This window comes from Solea solea, chromosome 9 (assembly GCF_958295425.1).
Source record: "Solea solea chromosome 9, fSolSol10.1, whole genome shotgun sequence".
NCBI lineage: Eukaryota > Metazoa > Chordata > Actinopteri > Pleuronectiformes > Soleidae > Solea > Solea solea.
The window spans coordinates 14551778-14570852 of NC_081142.1; the positions used below are offsets into that span (position 1 = coordinate 14551778).

Below are 19075 nucleotides of genomic sequence, written 5' to 3' on the forward strand. Positions count from 1 at the left end.
AAAGTACAACCAACACCATACAAACAGATGTAGGTTCACTTCAAACATTTTCCCTCGGGTGCAGGTAAAAAAGACCTTGTACAGGCTCATAACGTCAGTGGCAACCAGATATGGTACAATTTCATCATACTAATGTGTTTTCACATTTAAGATCAGGGTCATGTATTTTTTGCCACAAAAGATATGTGGTACCAGGAATGAATCTGTGCACCAATAACATATCTTTATAATAGCAAGGGTCATAATCATCCACTTTACTGGATGGAATGTTTATTCCTGCAGTCTTCACACCCATATGGGAAACGGGACTAAGCCCTGCTTTGGCCAGGCACATCCCCATGTAAACATCATCAATAGGAAATATGGTAACGTACTGAGACACATTGTATATGACCATAGCTGTATAGCCAGACAGGAGGAAGCCCCCACCACCACAATAAGGGGGGTATGATTCTGGCACATATACTTGAACTGGTATAAAGTACTTATTTCCATATAATCTGATGGGTCCAACATTCTGAATCAAATGGCCGGCAAAGAGGTGTTTGTCTCCATCATTGTCCTTGAGGCTTTGGAGATACTCCACCATGTTGTCTGTGTTGGCAAAAACATCATCATCACCATTCAGCAAGAAGCGAGCATTTGGACAGTTCTTCTCCATCCATTCGAGGAAGAGTATCTGCTTCAGTGTGAGGTTGAGGAATGTGTCCACAAAGTCCCATTGGAGAATGTCATTGTACTCATGATGCTCCAGTTCAAGTAGTTTGTTCTGCCTCACTGTTTCAGAACTGATATCAGTTGTTCCTGAGATGAAGACCCTGTGGATCTTCTTACCATTGTGCAATCTCTCTTTAGCCCAGGTTTTGCGCAGTACCTCTCTACGTTCGTAGTTTCTTGGGGAGCTTTTAATGACCAGAAGGAGGAAGACATCTGCAGATTTATTAGCTCCTCCACATTTGTCTGGAACGTTCAGTAGCATGGGGAAATGCCGACAGTGTCGATAGTAAAGAAAGTTTTGTATATGTTCAGGAAGATAGTTGAAATCTGTGGTGTTGGCAGCAAATGCATTTTGTTGACATGCTGACCATGAAAAGATGTAGGTGCTGTTTTTGTTGGGTTGCCATATTTGATTTTTCTCCACCTTTCCCTCATTATTAGAGAGCCAAATGGTTTTCCGGTCACTAAAATAATTACACAGATGGAGAAACAGCACACCAAGAGCTACTGCCACCATGAATTCTCTGGTTCTCATTCTTCTCATCCTTTAATCTCTGCAGTGAAGAAACAAAATAATTCATATCAACACATCTAAAACAGAAGGAAAATTAACAGTTAAATAACAATTAATCAATATATAATAAGAATGATAACTGTATTTCTGGTATTAAAAGTGGAGCACTATACCTCAAATTATAACAATCTGATTTGGTTATGTACTGCACTGTTTCCCAATCTCTTTATATGGTGACTGTAACTACAATGACACAATACACAACATCTTCACAAAAGCCAAGTTTTGCACAACAATTTTAGCTTTTCTGACTGAGTGTTTATTTTAACAATTATTTTTTTAACTATCAAAATTGGAATTTCAGAGTTCAAAGTTTCCCTGTAACAACTTTTTAACATCCCTCTCAGTCACTTCATCCAATAGAGCCAGGCCTGGTTGTATCTCATAGAATGTGGTGCGTTTACTTTAACTATAAAATAAATCATATTATTTTCAGTATGTGAAGTAACTTTGTCGGATTACTAATACCTTTACTTTCAAACAAACGTATGACTTTACACTCTGACGCATAACTGACTTGTTGCTCTTAAATTTCAGAATAGAGGAGAAGTATTTCAACTTAGTTGAAAGTTTATCATTGTTACATCGCTTAGATGTTAGCTAGTAGCCACAGCTAGCCGGTGGGTGCACTCAGAGGACTAACACTGACAAGTGGACACCATAGTGATGGACAGACAGTTTACTGCAGCAGCTGGACGTCACTGGGTCTCAGCGAGGACCAAACACAGTCTGTAGCAGCTGCTGTACAAAACTCCAGTTACCTGTAAATCACGTTCTGACAGAATCCAGTTTGCTCGGGTCGTTGCTTGTGACGTCATCCGGCCGCCGGTTACTGGACAGACGTATTTTATGCGTCGACTGTGACGTTTCACCTAGCACCTGACAGGTAGAGATTTTATTATGTCATGCTAGCATGATACGTAGTACAGACAAATTAACATATATCCACAACTATATTCTTGTGATTGATAACAAATAAGTGCCAAGTAGCAGTTGGGAACTTTTATTAACAAACAGAAATTACACATTTGCAAAAACTGCCACTATACAGCGAAAGTACTTCACTGTATACTGAGCATTATCCAAGCGGAGACTTTCTCCTCCTCGATGACGTCGTGTGTTCTTGGCCGAGTTACAGGAAATGCGAAAAACAACTAAATTTGCTGAAAAAAAAAACAAGAAGCCACCAAAAAACAAACGACGAAAAGGTAAATGAAAAGAGGGAATCAAACCGAGCACGCACCTCCACAGGGAAATACTCCTTATTATTTATGTAACTATTTCGTTCTTTTTTTCCCTTTATTTTTAAACCCCAAACCTATAAACCCTACAGAACACAAGCACCAGGGAATGTTAGTGGAGTTAGGGAATGATAATGTTTCTGTGGCGAATGAGTTGGGCTAATAGTAGCTCATTAATGATAAGTTAGCATAAGTCATAAGTTAGCCTTCTTATAACGTTGTGAAATATCCATGCCATTTTGCCTGTTTGGTGTTTCTCCTGATATTTATCTCAGCCTATGCGACACAAGTTTGATATGCTGGTTTACTATTTAGCAGCTTGGTGCTTGTTTATTACTGACGTTGAAGTAGCAGCATTAGCTTGTCTGCTTGTTATTCGTTTGTTTATATAATGATAAGACCAGGCCTACTATCAAAATTGTAATTTAAGTTTCCCCAAAACAACTTTTTAACATCCCTCCCAGTCACTTCTTCAAATAGTTCCAGGCCTGGTTGTATCACAGCACTGATATCTCACATTCATTTTGGTAGCTACTAGCTAATTTTCTGTTCATTTACTTAAAGGATGATTGTATAACATTTAGGAGCATTTACTGTCAGAAAACAAATATACTGCCCATGAGTTTATAATATTGTAATCTACAGACTCCCTAAATTCTTCCACACTGAACCTTTAATGCAAAGAGGAGGCGGTATTTTAAATGTAATTAATAAAAACATGTATTCTCCAAGACTACACAGTCACACATTATTAATTTACAAAAAAAGAGAGTAAACTGACACATTTATCAGTTAAAGAAAAATCATCTAGTCAACCTGAAGTAAGATCTAGCAGCAAGGAAATAATAATAATAATAATAATGTTAGTTGTTAAAGTTATTTTGAACAGAATCAGATTTCAAACAGACCCTTTACTTGGTTGTGTTAATTTTGAAGGTTTCCTGCAGTCAGTTCTATGTGTTTGTGTATTGCTGCATTTGTCATGCTGAGTAACAGGGTGGGAGCAATGTTACGCCTTTTTCTGGCACTATAAATACCTGTGAAAGCCAGCTTTTTTAAAAACGGTATGAAGTTTTTTTTAATGACTTAATTTCTGACGTTAGTTGTGGAACATATTTAACCAATGCCAGTGAGGAGACATGCCAGCATGTGACGTGCTGTCATGACACCTCAAGTTGCTTGCCTTTATTACCCCCTAGTGGTCAATTTGAATAAAGCATTCCGTGTAGGTTTTAGGTTCGATTGTCTCGGCCCTGCGATGGACTGGCGAACTGTCCAAGGTGTACCCCGCCTATCGCCCTATGTCAGCTGAGATTGGCATAGCACCCCCGCGACCCTCCGGTGGAGGATAAAGCGGTAGATAATGGATGAATGGTCTGCTACAGTTGTACACCTTAATTTATCTATTTGCTTAGTTCTGAGTAATGTGCAGCTTTTGATAATTTGTCCATCCATGATTCACATCTTGGTAGCAATCAGACTTTAAAGATCAGACAGATATTAAAGAAATTGTCAATATAGGCTTTTTGTGAAGTATGTGAAATAAAGTAGAAGAAAGTTGAGTAAATTTTGACACAATTATTTCAAATTAATGGATTTCCCTAGGTCATATTTACATTTACCAAATTAGATTAATTTATTTTTGCCAGGTTTTCAGGTACATGTTTTTGGCATTTACTCTGACTGAAGATATTAGTAATGGTGACTGCACCAATTATCCATGATGTTTGGTCAGATTTTTCTAACATTGTCCGCTAATGACCCACAGAAAATTCATAAGCAATCCGGCAGTTGCAGTTTCAGAAATGCAGATTCGAATGAATTCTGACTAGCAGCAAATTCATCAAGGCCTTTATGGTCCAAGACTTCACCAGAATGTGTCTAAAAATACATGATTTTATTTACATGATTGTACTTACTTACAATCCACTTCCACATTTTGTTTGTTTACCTTGTGTTAATTTATCCATTCATTGTTAAAGCATGTAATATTGACACATAAAGGTTTTCAGTTCAGTGAACGAAATGATGCCATGTCATGTCAGTAAATACATACACAAGTTTGAGTATTAACATTTATTTTTTATATATAGGAAAAAGTATAAAAGGATGGAAATATGAAAAAAATGTCTTAGCAAGACCGCACATCATCACAAAAATGCAAAAGCTGTTAATTTATACGTTTCCATGGCAAAGATCACAATCCTTTTTCAGTTTCTTTTTTGTTATATATATGTATTGTCATAACTTTGGTCTTAAATACAAATGCTTTGCAGTGCAGTGCACCTTACATTTTCTGAATCAAACGGTATTTAATTTAGCTATAGTTTTGGTGTGAGAAATATTAGAAATAAAGTAACTGGTAAAGACGTTTGTCTTCCTCATCTTCTTGATAACACAATTTTGTACCATCTGCTTGTGTGGAAAGTGGAAAGCATGGTTGTCTCTTAGAGGACTGGGGAAATGCGCTTAAAGGAGATGTTTGGTCACTGATTAAAATCTGCTATCTGCCACTAAGAAGTTAGAAGATAGAACTGAATTTTCATTTAATCACTGAATGAAAGAAGGTGTCATTTCCTACTGAGTACAATTGTGAGGCTTGTGGTGGTCAGCCTTTAGGACTCTCTCTGTCATCCTGCATCATCACCTCTATTTGGTTCCCCAGGCTGTAGAAACATGGCCTCTCATTGAAGTCGTATGCCCAGCACTGCATCATCATATTGTTCACCTGGTGTTAAAATGAGAAAAGCATTAAATGTGGGTTTGCTGGGTCAAATTTGTTACCACACAATAAAGTTGAAATGCATCCTTTCTGATGTCATGTATGCCAAAATACATTTTCCATTGTTGTTTCCATACTATAAGTTGGTGATCACGAGAGAAATAAGATGGTTTTGTCGTAATATTACCTCTCAAAAACATAATGTTTGCCATGGCAATACATTTTTGTAGCTCGAGGTTCAGTCCCCAACTCTGCTTGCTGTGTGTTAATTGATATATCAGGTATTTGATATGTGACCATTTACCATACTCTTGCCATATTGTTACTGTACTTTAATGTAAAGTATTACATGGGGGTTGTGTAGTTGTGAAATATTATGAAAATCATCTGCATTGTACATTTCAGAATAATCCTGTATGGCTTGAACTGGAGATTATTATTATTTTAAAGGATGCCGGTTAAACATTTAGTTTATCATCAGTATATTGTTATGGCTTTCCTACTTCCTCTTTCCTACTTGTATTACTTACTTGTATATTGTTTATTTGTTGAGCTGCTGTAACGCCGTTTTCGCTCCACTGTGAGATAAATAAAAGCTATCTTATCTTATGGCTGCACTGTATTGGTACAGCGTTCATGAAAAAAGTTTGATGCAGAAATACACACTGGGCCTTTAAAACACCATCTGCTGTGAAGTAAAGTCGTTATTTTGAAGATTGATCACAGTATTGCAGTATATTTTTTCTGGCTATTTGAATATAGAGAAGTGATTATTCTACCTCCTGCCATATTAATTTCACCCACCAGATGTCCCTGTACTTTCTCCCTGTTTCCTGATCCACCTGCTCACTAAATACAGTTTGCTTCCTGTTATTGCATAAATGCCTGTTTTTGTTACCTTGTTTGCGACCAGTTGTCTCTTATCTACCTATCTGCAATTATTTGTTTTGTTAACTTCATACCATTAGTCTACCCATGTGTCAGTGGGCTCTCCCTGCCAGTGCCCCCCCCCCCCTTAGCAGTGATGGCAAGAGTCATGAACATACCGTGGGTGGGCAATGTGGAGGAGCTGGCAGCCTCCAGTCATTCTTTAGAATATTTGTCAAATGCAGTGAAATGGATGCACCCTGCACATTGTGTCCGATCTCCTGCATGCACAGCTGAAACAGTTGCATTGTAAGTAGGATGAAATATATCTGTTAAGATATAAAAAAAAGTAACTTTTCTTACTCTTTTCGGGTTGCGGGCATTGTTGCAGTAGGAGAAGAGTTCATGAAGTACCACTCCAAAACTCCAGACATCGGATTTGTGGGAGAATTTGGACTCACTGATGGACTCTGGGGCGTACCTGCATCAGATTAGCAGTGTGTAGACATTAGACCTTCAGGAATTTATGCTAAATAATCTTCATTTATAGAGAGACTCTAATAACTACTTGAGGGCAGTGATTGACAAAAAAAAAAATAGTCTTGTGACCCTCAACACATTGAAAATTAGATTTTTTTTTTAATGTTGAATGGACTTAGGTTTGATTTATACAGTTTTAACCTTCTGTTTAATCTTTATGGCAAGCTTTTTCAGCTAGCACAAAAAAATATAAATTTTGCTGAAGGCCTGGTTGATCCTGTCTAGTTGTAATCAACCACTTCTGGATGATTTCTGGTTCTGAGCTCTGAGTGTCCTTTTTCCTATGTGCTATCAATGCTATTACTTTGCACAATTTGTGATGGCAGTGTTTTTACAGTTTTTGTTGTTTTACTGTTGTTATTGTTTTCTATTGCAATTTATTGGCAGTTGCTTAAAATTGAGATCCCAGATTGGGATTGTTTTAGGTCAAGTTTGGTTCTACTGTGTCTATGTTTATTGTGTGTCTCTAATGGTTTTATTGTTTCCGTAAAACTAAATTCCTCTTGAAGGTAGAAAAAACTGTGACAAAAATGGAACCTGCTGCTGTATTTGAGTGCAATGGTCTTTATGAGAACATATAAGACATATCAAAGTATGTTTTTCTGTATTTATTTTTTTTTACTCCAGAATGATTCCCTCAGATTTGACTGGTAAATAAAAAATAAAAGACAAGAGAACGCAGCTAGGTCAGCTTGACACAAAGAAGAATCATTTTCATAAATAACTATTATTGCAGTGATTATTCCCTAATAACAGAAAGCTAAGGCTTGTGTCCAACACGTTGGTTGAAAGAACATTTGTGATTCCAAGTGGAAAACTCTACCAGAAGATGGGGCTCTCGCCAGGCTGCATGATTTTGTAGTACTCCTTGTCAAAAGGAATGATTTTAGTCAGTCCAAAATCAGTGATTTTCACCAATGTCTCACTGGCCACAAGGATATTTCTGGCTGCAAGGTCTCTGTGTACATAGCGTAGAGTCTGCAGGTATTCCATCCCCTGTGAAAAGTAAAAAAAACGGCAAACCAGAGGAAATAAATAACTCTCTCTTTTTGTTTTGTTTTGTGTTACAGTTCTTTTTCAATGGAACTTTGTTAAGGAATAATTTAATTTAACCTCAAACCAAGCTTTTTATTATGACAACAATTTGCTGGGCTTATGGCAATATATATATTTTACCTTACAGATCTGAGAAGCAAAGAGCAGCATCCGCCTGGTGTTAACATTATGTTGGTTACTCTCCATGTAGCCAATCAGGCTGCCGTAGGGCAAGTACTCCATCACCAAGCTCATACTGAGACGACCTTTGAACAAAACAAATATGAAGTATTTAAATAATTCAGCATACTAAAGTCTGCCTTCGTGTGAAGCTTAATATTCAAATCTAATTCTGACTAAATGAAATAGATCATAATAAGCCTTCACCATGATGTAAAAATAATTAAGCTTTTATTAATATTAACCTGGATACAATGCAGTAACTGAATTAACGGACTTGAGTTCAGTAAAAAAAAAATACTTTTACCTTCCTCGTCCTTTATGTTATAAGTGGAAAACTAACTTAATCTAATTACACCATGGGCTGTGAGATTGTATTACCCATACTGTAGCAGACTCCTCTGTATTTGACAATGTATTCGCAGTGCAAAACACTAAGGGTGTTGATCTCTTTCTGGAAGTCCTCCTGGGTCGACTGCTTGTTGGGCAGTAGCTTCTTCACAGCAACCAGTTCCCCGGTGTTATCCCCCAATGGGTCATAACGGCAAAGTTCAACACTGCCAAAGTTCCCCTGAAAAAAAAAAAAAAAAAAGTTCAGTCACCTGCCAGTCAGTTACTAACTTTACAATTTGTACTAAATGTGCCATTTCAGGACACACTCAAATAAGGATTACAAGACTTGCTGTGCAAAGACAGACAACTGATGTTATTTTGATGTTTCATGCTTACTTTTCCCAGAGGGGAGATGTAGCGCAGGTGTCTTTCCTCAAACAACGTCTGGTCGTGTTGAGGGGCGAGTGCTCTCAACAATGGGCTCTGTGTGACAGGCTCAGTGGCATGCAGAATTACATAGTCTGCCATGACATAAGAAACACTTGTAATTAAGAAGTGAAGCATCATATTTGCTCATGCAGTACTCTGAAATCCCATGGTACCACTGTAATCACCTGATGGCCAGCTGATATTTGGAGGACTGCAACGATTAATAGATTAGTAATCGGTTTGAATTTTTATTTTATAATTAAAACAAATTCTCTGAAGTTTTCAATGATAATTATGGGTAGTATATTCTTCCAATAAACCTCCTAAATTTTACACACTGGACCTTTTGAATTGTTGTCAACTTGAGTGCCTATTGATTTTCCCCCACCCCACTATTTACATTCCATGAGTGCCATTGTCAAATTTCACATCATTACCTGAAGTGATCAGACTGTTGAGTTGGCGGATGATACTGCGACAGGAAGGTCTGAAGGCTGGCTGGTAGGACATACACTGACTGATCAGTTCAGCCAGCTCTGTCCACTGTGAGGGAGGCAGCTGCTGGAATGCCTCATAAAACTGCCTCTTCTACAGAAAACACACACAAAACTGACTGTAATAATGACTGTGATTGATTTACTTGCTTCACTTTAATTGATTTATCTTGTTGTTCATCTGACTTTCTTTTTTTCCCTCTCGGATTTGCAGGAATCATTGTTGATTTTGTTTTTCAGTACACTTGTCTGCCACCTCTGGGTTTATTCACCTGCAATGACCTCTATACACTTCTGTGTTAATATCTCTGGGTGATCAGGATTTTGTCAAATATTACCAAATATGTATCATATCTTAAAAGTGTAGCCCAAGAATGAAGTCAAATTTGATTTGATTACTGATTAACATTTACTTGTCTCACAAAACTGACATCTAGGTAGAGTAGAGGTTTGCTGTTACAATGAGAATGTGAATGGTTTAATTTGTCATGTTTGATTTATAATTTTATAATTCAGATTTTATTTATGCCTTTCTGCATGGAGTTTGCATGTTCTCCCCGTGTTTACGTTGGTTTTATCCAGGTTCTCCGGCTTCCTCCCACAGTCCAAAAACATACAATATGGGGATTAGGCAAATTGGACACTCTAAATTGACCGTAGGTGTGAATGTGAGAGTGAATGGTTGTTTGTCTCTATATGTGGCCCTGTGATGGACTGGCAAACTGTCCAGGGTGTACCCCGCCTATCAACCTATGATGACGTCATTTCTGAAATGTGACTCCTGCCCTCGTTTAACATTGGTATATCTACCCTGGTGTCATTTTTCCATATGGCCACTAGATGTTCCTAGACTCTCCCTAATGTTGTCCCTGTCACCTGACCTCCACTGCACACACCTGACACAACTGTTCAGCATTTCATTTCACTCGCTTTGCGGACACCGTGTGAGTTGTCATCAACATCAGTTAAATATCAACATTGTTGAGTTTTATGATAGCAGGTGAGCTGACCTATCGCTGAAATGGGCAAACACAGTCAATGCGACTTCATCTGCTCGTTTTCCTCTTTGACTGCAGTCACATTACCCCATTACATCTACCATCCGGAGCTTCATGTATCCTCCACTAGACCTGTTATCCCTTGTTAAACTATCGCTGCATCTTCCTGTCTTAGTCTGCACAAGTATCGTTTCCCATCTTCTGACTTCAGTCACAAAGAGTAAGCACAAGCAGATGATTGAATGTGCAGTGTGCTTCTCTGATGGCCCTCATTCACTGGACAGTTTGTTTGACTTGTCCATTTAGCTGTGAAAATACCAGTTTTAGGTCCCAGCCTCGCAGTGGAGCGTTTCCATTGTTGAAGATCTCCCACACAGTGGCACCAAAGCTCCACTTATCACACTCCAGCGTCAAGTTGTCTGGGTCCTCCAGGACCTCAGGGGCCACCCAGGGGATTCTGTCCAGTATAACTGAGTAAACACACAGAAATGCTTTGTTTGTCCTTGGTTTTGATTTTGCATCGTTTCTTCCCATCCTGAGGTTTTTGCTTTTATACCAATATTGTACCTACACGTGGAAATTTGTATTTATTGGTAATCTATTAATTTGTAACTATATCCTAAACAATGTCTAAATACCAATAACATAATCACCAAAGAAAAACAAAACAGTATAACTACATGAAATAATACTAATTTGTTAAGTTTTGTTATGAATAAATCATACATGGATAACTAGTACAGTAGTGGTGCACAATAATATGTACTTTTCTTGAAAACATCTATTTGTAATCGTTTATTCAATGTTTTGAGTTTCTTTTTTTAATTATTGATTTTGAAAACCATCCCTTACCATCCTCTCCCAGCATGGCCACACTGATCCCTGGGTCACTCAGCTTGATGAAAGGAGAGCTGCCCTGCAATGGGTCACCTTCTCTGGCCAGCAGCAGGTTTTTGGCACATATATTTCCATGAAAAATGTTTTTCTCTTCCTGCAAAACAATCTCTTGTTAATGTTAAATTATGGTATGACACACTGGTCACTTCCAAACTAGGATTGTAAAAAAAAAAAAAACAAGGGTTAACCAGGACGTCAACATTTGTAGCTTCTTTTAAAGATGACTACAATTCTACACACCATCGATCTTGTTGTCGTCATTAGTTTTTTTACATCAGAAAGTAGCTTACCAGAAAGCTGAGTGCAGATGCCAGCTGTTTGGCAACATCGAGTTTCCAGCTCACTGACACAGATCTCCCTCTCTTTAAGTAGAGGTCAAGAGCCCCGTACTTGACAAACTCCTGCACCATGATGTCTGCAACGCACAGGGGAAGGTTGTTTGAATAGCTGTTCTTTAAACCAAACACATCACAGTCAGAAATACTCTTCCTCGTTACAGGGACAAATGAGGATTTCACGCTTACATATAATACTGTGCAAACATCTGAGGCCACCATTAGATTTGTTGTTTTAACAATGCTATAATCAGCGTCTTCCCCTGTGCTGCTACCTTGATGCGGTGGGGAGGCTTGAGTGCCTCAAGGAACCTTGTAGACATAGATCCTTGGCAGGTTCTAAGTCCTAGGCCCCTGGCAGGTGCAATTATGCCGGGCAAGTTACAGGAGAGAGGACAGACAAAAGGCAGCACCCGGCCCTCCAGTTGGGTTGGGCGTGAGGCTAACAACCTCACACCGTGAAACAATTCTTGTTACTGAAACTATTGGCGCATTTCCACCGGCTCTACTCGCCACGACACGGCACAATTAGGTTGCATCTCCACTACAAAAAAGTACCAATTTAACGTGGGTGGCGTCATCACTGCACTGCTGAGTGAAACTGCGGTGATTTCGTTTTATACGCGACACACACGCACACACACGAGTGACTAGTGACTTTACACCAGACCTCTGTAGTCTATTGAGATTAACCCACGTTTTTAATATTGTTAAGTAGTTTTAACTTATAGTAACTTGATACTAAATAGACTCAACTGTAAACCTAACTGGCTAATTGTCTATATATGTCTATTTGCTAAGTAACTGAGCATTACATACACATTGTATGAGTTAAACTCATTGACATCTTGTACGTACAGTATAAGACCAGTTTTCAGTCTCATCATTTCGTTTGGACTAAACTTACTTTTTACTCCGTGAACACTGATGCCATAAACAAGGAGGAGATGTTTGTGTGAAATCTGACTCATCAAGCTGGCAGCTTCAAAGAATGACTGAGAGACAGAGAGGACAATTAAACATGCATGATTTGTGAAAGAAATATTAAGAACAAACACAAGTAATCACACTTTCAGTCTAAAGGAACAAACCTCCCAGGAGTTCTTGTGAGCAACATCAAGCTCTTTCAGTAGGACTTCTGTCACTTGTTTTTCGCCCTTGTGAATGTCTGTTTTGTAGCCTTTAAAGATACGTGTGAAGGATCCCTGTCCGAGGCTGATGTCCTTCAAGGGAAGAAGTAAAGCCACAATTATGACTCTGCCATCATCATACAGCCTACTGCATTGTACCTATAATAGCTAAAGTAGTAGGTGCAGTTGGAGTCATGTCTGAACACTCACCCATTTCAGGTCTTCGTATTTAATAATGTTGAACTGGATATGACTGAATTTGTTCCTTTCAGGTGTTGGCGAGCCCTGGCTTTCTACGGAGTTGCCGCTGCGTACGATGATGAGATTTGTGAGCTCTGTGAGAAAAGAAAATCTTGTGTACTCCAATGCAGTCTACAACGGTCTACAAGAACATATTTCAGTCCAAGTAAGTGATTCCAGTGTTAAATCCCCCCTTTTTTACTTGTGTGTGGCAGTTCACCCTGTTTTGGAGGATTGGAATCATACAACGTATGTATAAAATATCCAAGACAATTATACTATATATGGTTGTTTGTAAGGGCTAAAGATGAAACCAACCAAAAAGCACAATAAATGACACAATGTGTGTTTCTAAGAGGGATATGTGAACTTTAAAGAGTTATCTGATCCATATTGGATCCCAATGTGGACACCAGAACATTGGCATGTATGAATTTAGGATTACATAATTTACATTGGCTCCCATTACTTAAAATGAAGATGTAGAAAATGATCAAATACTTGGATTAAAAAATGCTATTATTGACATTTATTAATCTTAATAATACGTGTTATTAACGTAACATTATTATAATTATGTTAATCACAGCTAGTGTGTACACCCTTTAAGGAATAAATTAATTTGTATATGGGATTTATATTATATTGAACTGTGTCATGTAGTCTATATTTAGTAATATCATTGTGTCCATGGCTTGTGAGTTTAACCTTTGGGTCGGGGAGGACAGCAGTGGCCCAACTTGACGGGCACATCAGCCAGCAGCAACTTTGTGTGTTGGTAATAGCTGGTCAACTCTCTCAAGCTGGAAAATGACTTGTGGATTCCCGGAAGACTGTAGTGCTCATTCTTAATAATGAGGCAGTCTTTATAGTCAAGTCCGAGTGGTGTCTGCAGAAAAATAAATTGTACATTACTTAATAATGTAACAACTGTGTGACATAGAATGACAGAAAAGATTTTTGCGAACTACTCTCTGCAAATGCTTTGTTTGTAAGCCCCCCCCCCTCCTACTATTTTGATACTGAAACAAGCACATCATCTGCATAGAGCGATAGAGATAGAGTGTTTGGAGTAAACTCAAAATCAGTTTTATGTGATCTCAACCGAAAGCCTTACCTGAACACACACAGTGAGGAAGAAGCTGTCATAGGTCTTTGGACTCTGCCGAACGAGGAATGTACCACCTTTATATCCAGATTTTTTCAATTTGTTGACGGCAAACTCGGATCTGATCGAACAAGACACACACACGTATGTGTGTACATACATACATACATACATACATACATACATACGTGTGTGTGTGTGCATGAAAACAGACATGTGAAAGTTTGCTTTGGTTCCGGAATTTATCACCATGACTCACGTGATTGGGCCGTGGCAATGGTTTTTTATAATGTCCAGAATACTTGGGGGAGCAATGTCTTGCCAGAGGTAGTGGCTGGAATCTGTAGTCAGCCTGAAGTAACCATCAACAAGTGACACAAATGAAAGTGCTTCTTTTAGGTCCTGGAACTTGGCTTCCTGTAGTGTACATCAGGACAAATTAAATTAAAACAATACAAGAAACCTAGTAAAATAGGTTTACTATCACTAAAACAGTAAAGTGAGAAATCTGTCCATTACCAGACATGTGTCATCTTTGCGGGTTATTGTCACCATCCTGCTCTCATGGGGAACTTGCTCATGAGAAACCCTCTTTATACTGATGTCAATGATTTCCTGGAAATCACAGAAGGTCTGCCACTCCTGAAAGAATGCAGACTCATTATTTAAAAAACGTCTAAAGCTCAAGGGTGGCAGGGGAATGACAGTATTAAGGGTTGTGGGTTGCATGTAAAGTCACCCAAATCTAAATAATCAAAAAACGTGCATTGCATTTAAGAGAACTGCAAGTCAACAACCACATAAGGCCTCAGAGAGAGTTCAAGTGCAGCCGGTACAAGGGATAAACTCATATAAACTCATAGCATATAATCTCTATAATAGGCAGCTATTTAATTATAATGATCACTTAATGAATACTTAATAAATTTAATTACAACTCAAACATAACTTGAGCACATTCTTACCATTGAACTATCAGACTGACAACCTCCACTGGTTTGAATCCCAGTTTCTCCAGTCACTCGAATGAGACCGAAAGCTGACTTTGAATGGGAGGCCAAAGGATCCACTTTGAAGGTTTCACTTCCCAGAGAGGGCTCGATCCCTGCCATTTCAGTCAGGTACTTGAGTTTCAAGCTGCACTCGTCCACAGAGCAGTTTCCAAGCTTTTTCAAGAAATGCTTGAGGGTGTTTCGGATTCGATAACGATCCAGGCGGTTTCGTCTCTGGATGTCATGGCGATGGGACTTCGGCAGACATGATTTGTAGCTAAGGAGGATTATGTTGTTGTAATATTTGCGATTCACAACACATTTTTTTTTTTTAAAAAGCTGACATTTTAATGTTTCCTGTATGTGAATTTGAATTATTTAAAACATCGTAACCAGGCTCATAGAAGTCAAACAAAAACATACTTTCTAAACATAGATACCTGACAGTTTTGCAGAGCTCTCTTACACTCTGATGTCGCTCTTTGGCCATTCTCCACAAGTCCAGTACTGCGAGGCCGAGGCATTCTTCTTGAGTGCTTAAAGGTGGAGAAACTCCTGCCTCACCAGCAATGAAGTCACTTCTTGACTAGAAGCCACAAAGATGACATTTACATGAACTATGAATGTGACTTTTTTCTGGGAGTGAACCACGTTCTGTCAAGTTGAGCTCTTGTTTGCTTTCCTCGCCCTAGTTATTTGCTCCTGTGTCTTATTGACTCCTCCACTCACTGTGTGTACATAGATGTCATTCTTTACATCCACAGAAAATGTTTTTGATCCTTGCTCAGAGAGCTGCTATGTTATTGAAAAGACTATACAGTACATTGATTAATTAAAGTAGAATAGAATGTAAAACATAACATTACCTGTCTCAGTGAGTGAATAAAATGCATAGCATGTTGTGTACTTTACCTGAGCAAAAAGATAATCAATGACACTGCAGTCAAGCACTGGACTGATTATGTCTCTGGTCAGACTGAAGCGGTATGTGGCTCTTGGTCCTTGTGCAAACCAGTTTCCAAAGAAAAATCTGTATAAAAAAAGAATACCTAAACCATCATGCCATTACATATGTAGATTTGTGAGATTAAGACCAGAAAGAAGAAAGTGAACTGTAATTTGGCTGAGACTTCATACATACATATGTATATATATATACATAAATTGTACTGTATATTGCACAAGATTATGACTTTTTGGTGTGAGCATAATTTCACCTTTCACCTCATTTGATAAACATAATTTTTAGTCTTTAAAACATTTTTGTGCTAAGTATAAAACATCCTCATTTGTTTTAACTTATTTTTTAGATTAGCCTGTTCCTAAACCATATCATTAAAAAAATATGCTGATAATGTTAATTTAAAATTTTGTGAATGTGTGAATGACATCCATCCATCTTTATCCTCCACATGAGGGTGTGGGGGTCGCTGATACCAATCCCAGCTGACATAGGCTAAAACGTTGGGTACACCCTGGACAGGTCGCCAGTCCATCACAGGGCCATATATAGAGACAAACAACCATCCACTCCGCACTAACACATACGGTCAATTTAGAGTGTCCAATTTGGAGTGAATGACATTCAGGTGAATTTTCACCTACCTGACTCTGAAATGAACTTGTAACCTTTCATCTGAGTTGAACATGTGTGATGGAGGATACCAAAATGAGAAATCAGAAGACACCAATCCAAAAAGACTCAGGTACACTGGTAAGATTCCTGAGGACATAAAAAAAATCATCCCATCATCACTGACCTTTTAGCTACCACTAAAAAGGAAAAATGAAATGCTACACTTGAGGAGCCTTCAGTCAGTCTCGTTATTCATTACCGTAATCTTACCACATTTTTTTCCTGCTTGAATGCAGACATTTTCAGCTGAGATTTGTCCACATGAAATGTGTATTGTTGTTGCTTCCTTTGTGGTGGAGAAGTAGTAGAGGTGGACTTGTAAACTGGAACCAGTACTTGAACTGGACCTCTGGCTGCCTCCTCTGTCTCTGATCACCAGAGGGGCTGACTCCTCCTCACTGAGATCCATGAATATTACTGAGGAGGAAACCAACTGTATCAACAGGAGAGTGATTCTGACATAGGCCTAGTTAGGGTAAACACAGGTCCTTATATGATTAAGTCAGAGCCTAGGCACCAAATTAAACCGTTGGAATACTGATGCAATGAATGAGTTCCGCACTGACAAATTTCAAGGTGGTTGAACTTTGAGTGGAACTTGACATTCTGCTTTGCAATGTATATTGTAATCAATACGGGAGGTTAAGTTGTTTTGCATGTGATAATTTGCTGCATACAACAACTGTAACACGATGTCTCATGACAGTTTTTGGACATTAAACACAAGTTATTAAGCTTTCAAATGTTAAAGACAAGAAATTATTTCACACAATTTATTATATTTTATATAGTCCACATGCAGGCTTTGTCAGGGGGTTAAGACATTTTGCATTCGAGCAGCTTGATTTTAAATGATGTTTTCAAATGGGAATTCCCATTGTATGACAAGGGACTGCTGAAGCCAAATCAGGAAGACAATATGTAGAGATATTGTATTCTTACATATTCTTTCACCCAATTCTGTATCATGTTTTCAAGTTGTTTTTCAAATGCATTGCTTCATTTACACGGACACCAAAGGCGAGTTTACGTTCACATGTATGTCAATGATTGTCTCCATGAACTTTAATGTACTTAAGTGGGAAGAAATTTGAAAATAATTGCTACAACATCGACCGACACATCCTTTACATCGTAACATGGTTCTTGGTCAATATAAAATAGAACTTTGACATATCTTAACGTGTAGGATGTACGATTTTAAAACTTAAAATCAACATGTTTTATCTAAGAAATTACAATAGGTTGTGTTTTACCTTTTTATTAGTTCAGCAATAGTCTTCGTTTCGAACATTTGTAAACCAGGCCGCTCTTCTTTGACTTCTGTGTTTGTGCAGTGTGTGTGTGTGTGTGTGTGTGTGTGTGTTGCCAGGAAGTTCAATAGGATTTCCTGATTTAGACGAGCAGATGCACCAAAAGCAACACTTTCTAGTCCTCTCTGTTCAACTGTTTTTATTCCACAGACTGAGCTGATGTACAACTCGAAACTTAAACAAAAATGCTTTTTTTCTTGCTCTATATAAGAAAAACTAAGCCCTGCATTACAAAATGCAACTTAATTTGGTCTTTAATTACATTTGATTGAAAATGTAATTAAAGTGGCATGGTCACTCATTATCTGAGAATCTTACAAGTATCTGTAAAATGTCCAATAACAGAGTTAAGTCCTGTTCCTTAAATCTACACTCTTGAAGACACAATGTGACTGAGTGACCGAGAAGCTTGTGTTTTAAAGAGCCTGTGACCATTTTCTAACGTAGAGTAACATCATTGTATTGTGTTGGAAAAAAACGATCTACAGCCGATCACCTTACCCCATGATGTGATTGTTTCTGTGTCACATTAAATGATAGTTGTAGTGAAAGTGAATGCAGTCCTGTACAGGAAAAGAGAACCAGCTTACAGCTCTGGTTCCCCCATTCAGCTCTCATGTTTTTTTCTCCATTTCCTGTTAAAGCTCTATGAAAAGAACCTAGTCTAACCAGCAGACACTTTAATGCCTGGGTTTATTATGTGTCCTTGTAATTGCTAATACTTCCTTTTTTTACCACTTCTTACCATTTTTCTGTTTAAAACATTTTCATTAATTTTTTTGTAAAAGGTATTGCTCACATGCTAAAGCTAATGTAAGCGTATAAAAAAATAAACACACAGTCTAAACTTTTAAAAGTCATTGGAATCCATTGCAACCATACTGTAGACTGTATATAGTCAACGAGGAGTGCAGTGCAAAAGTCTCACGGCTCCAGCTTTGGTCATGTTGTGTGTAAATGTGCAAAAGGGAAATTAAAACATCTCAAAATGACAATATAATAAGTCAACATTTATATGCTCGACAAAATTGTGATAGAGGAAACCCTACACTTGTTTTCTTTTCTTTTTGATCTGGGAGAAGGCAGTTATTCAACTTTTGGCCACAAGCCACGCCTTCTTGAGCAATGCAGACTTATTTTTAACCTTTATTTCCCTGGTTAGAATTTTTCTATGCTCATTTTCGCTTGGTTTTAAGATTATTCCGATTGAATCAGTTGGGTTTCTCCGCCGTTTCCTGTGCCTCTCCACCTTTTTTGTAACATATCCACCGGCGCTTTCATGGTTGTTTTACTG

At 38.2% G+C, this 19075-nt stretch overlaps 2 protein-coding genes across 3 annotated transcripts in view; one reads left to right on the plus strand and one right to left on the minus strand.

Moving 5' to 3' along the window:
• Window positions 1-1139: 1139 nt before the first annotated feature.
• Window positions 1140-17989, minus strand: jak3 (Janus kinase 3 (a protein tyrosine kinase, leukocyte)). The gene is made up of 26 exons (XM_058638203.1): window positions 17725-17989; window positions 16679-16885; window positions 16438-16555; window positions 15745-15862; window positions 15273-15418; window positions 14806-15109; window positions 14360-14482; window positions 14100-14257; window positions 13850-13961; window positions 13441-13621; window positions 12703-12827; window positions 12454-12585; window positions 12270-12357; window positions 11318-11442; window positions 10983-11121; window positions 10449-10600; window positions 9076-9226; window positions 8606-8730; window positions 8258-8447; window positions 7838-7962; window positions 7485-7657; window positions 6485-6602; window positions 6301-6414; window positions 5180-5260; window positions 2053-2170; window positions 1140-1271 (listed from the first exon to the last, which is right to left on the minus strand). The coding sequence occupies exons 2-25, from the start codon at window positions 16875-16877 to the stop codon at window positions 2060-2062; spliced, it is 3408 nt and encodes a 1135-aa protein (XP_058494186.1). The 5' UTR covers window positions 16878-16885; window positions 17725-17989; the 3' UTR covers window positions 1140-1271; window positions 2053-2059.
• The window catches only part of slc5a5 (solute carrier family 5 member 5), a 28227-nt gene continuing 11359 nt past the window's right edge, over window positions 2208-19075 (plus strand). The window contains exons 1-2 of one of the 2 annotated variants that reach the window (XM_058638204.1): window positions 2208-2499; window positions 12765-12898. The gene's annotated coding sequence lies outside the window, so the exon portion shown is untranslated. Of the gene's footprint in view, window positions 2500-12764; window positions 12899-14895; window positions 14962-19075 lie in introns of those variants that run through there. The other variant, XM_058638205.1, reaches the window with a different exon arrangement.

What these genes read in the sequence shown, in the direction of transcription:
- jak3 (XM_058638203.1), bottom strand. Translation starts at nt 16,877, where the DNA reads ATGGATCTCAGTGAGGAGGAGTCAGCCCCTCTGGTGATCAGAGACAGA. An exon ending in TCAAGCAGGAAAAAAATGTG is followed by an intron (nt 16,556 to 16,678) that starts GTAAGATTACGG and finishes TTATGTCCTCAG; the next exon opens with GAATCTTACCAGTGTACCTG. An exon ending in CAACAGTCTGATCACTTCAG is followed by an intron (nt 8,731 to 9,075) that starts GTAATGATGTGA and finishes ATGTCATGGCAG; the next exon opens with ACTATGTAATTCTGCATGCC.